This window comes from Galeopterus variegatus, unplaced genomic scaffold, assembly GCF_000696425.1.
Source record: "Galeopterus variegatus unplaced genomic scaffold, G_variegatus-3.0.2 Scaffold4244, whole genome shotgun sequence".
NCBI lineage: Eukaryota > Metazoa > Chordata > Mammalia > Dermoptera > Cynocephalidae > Galeopterus > Galeopterus variegatus.
Window position 1 is genome coordinate 13276 of NW_007730355.1, and position 4069 is coordinate 17344.

The 4069-nt window shown below is 34.3% G+C and overlaps 1 protein-coding gene across 1 annotated transcript; it reads right to left on the minus strand.

Annotated features, from left to right (window-relative positions):
* Positions 1 to 274: 274 nt before the first annotated feature.
* LOC103602654 (olfactory receptor 2A2-like) lies at positions 275 to 1234 on the minus strand. Its single transcript, XM_008587077.1, has one exon. The coding sequence runs from the start codon at positions 1232 to 1234 to the stop codon at positions 275 to 277; it is 960 nt and encodes a 319-aa protein (XP_008585299.1).
* Positions 1235 to 4069: the final 2835 nt, after the last annotated feature.

A 4069-nucleotide genomic window follows, 5' to 3' on the forward strand; every position in this document is an offset into this window, starting at 1 on the left:
AAAAAAAAATCATGCAAAAATCAGGGTAAAAAAGCTTTTCCATCCCAAACAGAAGTGACCCTCAGCATTGGAATTTAGTACAGAAACTGAGTGCATACTACATAGAGTGTTGTCAGTGGGGCTGGGTAGTGCAAATTATAACAACATATTATTTTTTTATTGTAATTTTGCCCTATTTTCAGAGCTAGAATTTGAACAATGTTTATATCAAAATTATAATTGGATATTTTTGGGGTCTTTGCTTCAGCAAACCACGTATTTTTAATGGAAAGCTCTACCCAAGCAAAATTCCATCTACACCCCACATAGACCTCATCTTCTGCAATGCTCTGTGGAAGGCGTCCTTCACCTGAGCATTCCTCAGGCTGTAGATGAGAGGATTCAGCATTGGATTAAAGAGACTGTGAAACAAGGACAACATTTTCTCCTGCTCTCCTCGTTCATTAGATTCTGGGACCATATAAACCACCATGGCTATGCCAAAGAAGAGCCCAACAACACAGAGGTGGGAAGAACAGGTGGAGAAGGCCTTTATGCGGCCCTGCTTTGACTGGATCTTCAGGATGGCCCAGAGGATGTGCATGTAGGACACAAGCATTAAGCAAAGGGGCCCCACAAAGAAAAACACAGAGGCAGCAAACAGGACTACTTTGCTGATCCAAGTGTCAGCACAGGCCAGCTTGAGGACAGACAGAATTTCACAGAAAAGGTGGTTCACCTTCCTGAGCCCACAGAAGGGCAATCTTAGAAGGAGAACTGCATTTACCAGGGCCAGGATGAATCCGCATGTCCAGGAAATGACAATCAAGACCGTGCACACTCTCCAGCTCATGATGATAGTGTAATGGAGAGGGTGGCAGATGGCCACAAACCTGTCATAGGACATCACCACCAATATCACGCATTCAGTAGCACCAAAACCCAAATAGAAAAATGTCTGCATGATGCATGGAACAAAAGAGATGGTTCTTTTCTGGCTCACTAGGTTTGCCAGCATCTTGGGGACATTGGTAGAAGCATAGGACATGTCAATGACAGCCAGATGTGTGAGAAAGAAGTACATGGGGGTGTGCAGTCTCTTATCCAGAAAGATGAGTCCCAAGATCGTGCCATTTGCCAACAGGCTGAAGACATATAACAGGGAGAAGATCCAGAAGAGGAGCACCTCCACGTCTGCACTGAGCTGGAATCCCACCAGGATGAATTCTGTGACCCATGATTGGTTGCCTCCCATTCCTGAATGACAGTCTCTCAAGGACTGAAGTGTGATAGAAAGGTCAGAACTGGGAAATCAATGAAATTTAGATATTTATCTCAAAATGAGTTCAGAGAAAGTTTGTACGCTTGTTCCTATTTGACTTTTCCAATTTGCCAAGATGTGTTACCATTCTGTTTTAACATTTAGTTATGAAATAAANGACTTTTCCAATTTGCCAAGATGTGTTACCATTCTGTTTTAACATTTAGTTATGAAATAAATTTAAACTTACAAGAAAGCCTCAAGAATTATGCAAAGAATTCCCAGATACCTTAATGCAGATTCAGCAAATGCTAATTTTTCTTTCATATTTGACTTTTCCAATTTGCCAAGATGTGTTACCATTCTGTTTTAACATTTAGTTATGAAATAAACTTAAACTTACAAGAAAGCCTCAAGAATTATGCAAAGAATTCCCAGATACCTTAATGCAGATTCAGCAAATGCTAATTTTTCTTTCATATGTGTCTTATTCTGTTTCTTTATGTATGAGAACTATTCGGGATTAAAGTGATGGCCATTTACCCCTAAATTCACTATTTTTTCACCAAGAAAAGAGACATTTACTGACCTAACTACAGTAAAATTATTGAAATCAGACAATATAATATTGACCTATTTCTTTTCTCTCATCTACAGAAATATTCTCCTTCCATCCCTACCAATACCGGACCTAATCCAAGATTACACATTATATTTCTCACCTATCTCTGGTCATTTTGAATCTGGAATATTTACTCTGCCTTTTTGTGTCTTTTCAAACATTGGTATTTTGAGGTATATAGTAGTTCTTTAGTAGAATGTCCCTCAAATTGGGATTGTACAATGTTCCTCATGTTTTGATTCGGATTATTCACTTCTGTAGGAAAAACAGTGTTGTTCTCAGCACCTTATGAGTAGGTGAAGCAAACTCGAATCACTCGGTGTTGCCTCCCAGATATCTACATTATATCATTATTATTTTTCCTAATTTATTTCTGAGCCATCCATTGCAATTATCATATAAATATCTTGTTTCTCATTACGGACCTAGTCACTAGTTCCTTTCAGTCACCAGTTTTAGCATCCATTGATTATCTTGCCTGATTCAATTATTAGTAATGATAATTGAAAATGTGTTGTTGTAACTACATCACTATTTTAACATTTATTAGGTGGCTATTTTAGTAGAAAGAAATGATTTATCTGTCTATCTATCTGTCTTTCTACCCATCCATCCATCTGTATGGACTCATGACTTTTTTATTCAGTGGGTTATGCTTTATTTATTATTTTCATTATTTTTTGATGCTTAATTTTTCAACATGTGGATCCTCCAAGCTTGCTCCTCTATCCCTTTAAATTTTCCCACCATTTTTAAGCATTTCCTTAATTCTGATAGAACCAGATGTTTTATCCTCACTTTATACATTCTCTACTTCAGCCAAAAAAACAGGCAGTAATCCAAAATAGTCTGTTTATTTTTCATGAATAATAATTATGTTTATAAACCAATACATAGATTTGGGGGACTTTTAATAATTTATATTATGATAATTTATATTTTATCATGATTTTTATCATAAAGATATCTTAAATTTATAATACCTTCATTTAAAAGTAAGAGCATATAATTTGAGCAAATATACAGATTGTTACATTGGATAATTCATTCTCAGGATTATTTCTGAAAACTAAACATAATTTACTCAACTTCCTTTAGGAAGTCAAGTCTATTTCACTAAATTAACATTAGCATTAAAGAAAATGGTCTTGATTTTTTTTTATTTTTTAGTAAAAATATTTGTTGTAATTGTAACACCTTATTAATTATCAGGTTTATACTATTTTCTTGGTTTTATTCTTATTTATAAAATACAGATTCTTGAACATTTTAGATTTAAAGATTAACATTTCAAGAGTGTGGTTCATTGCATGAACTAAGTGGTTCCTACCTCGTATGACATTTTGACATCAAGTTTTAGAATCTTCTTAGAAAAATATTATAAAACTTTAGTTAAAAGACTAAAGAGATAATACCTTGAAACATACAGCCAAAGATTGTTATTGTTAATAATTTATAAACAGTTATACCTTTTACTATAAATCTATTTTCATGTATATTATAAATTTTAAAATTGTATGAACAGTTTTGATTGTTTATTGCTGTCACTTAGAAATATATGATGAAAGATTTTCCATGTCAAAATATTTTTTTGCAATGTACTTTGATCAGTTGTCTATTATTTCCTTAAGTACAAATATTATAATTAACTTGCTATAGTACCTCATCATTAGATCGTATATAATACAAGCGTACTTCAAAAAGTTCTTGGAAAAATAGAATTAAAAATTAATATGAATTTTTCCATGAACTTCTTAAAATATCCTCACATAATGTTTCAGTGATTAAATATATATATGTATAATTGTTGTTGTTATTGTTTGTTTTGTGTGTGTGTGTGTATAATCCTAACAGTAATTTTTGAGACTTAGAGGTGTTCAGTCAAAGCAACCAAACAATTTATCTATGTACCTGTGTATAGGCATCTAGTTATCTCTAGTCATCTAAAACCCAAATATGCAAAAATAACCCCCCAAAAATAGATGTAGTAAGGCTTATTTCTGTAACAATTGGCCAGTAAGAAGGGGTGGCTAAATCAGCAGTCATGACTCCGTAATCCCTGGTTCCCCTTTCCTGGGAGGTTGTCCCTCTTTTATGGTTGCTGCTTTTATGTTGGCTGCCAGAGGAGCATTGATCTCCTTTTAGTGCTTTGGTAAAAGCCTATCTAAAATTAACTTCCTTTGGTCCAGTCTTACCTCAGCTTAATA

Bases quoted from the DNA above. Each gene is read 5' to 3' on its own strand.
- LOC103602654 (XM_008587077.1), bottom strand. From the start codon at position 1,234: ATGGGAGGCAACCAATCATGGGTCACAGAATTCATCCTGGTGGGATTC.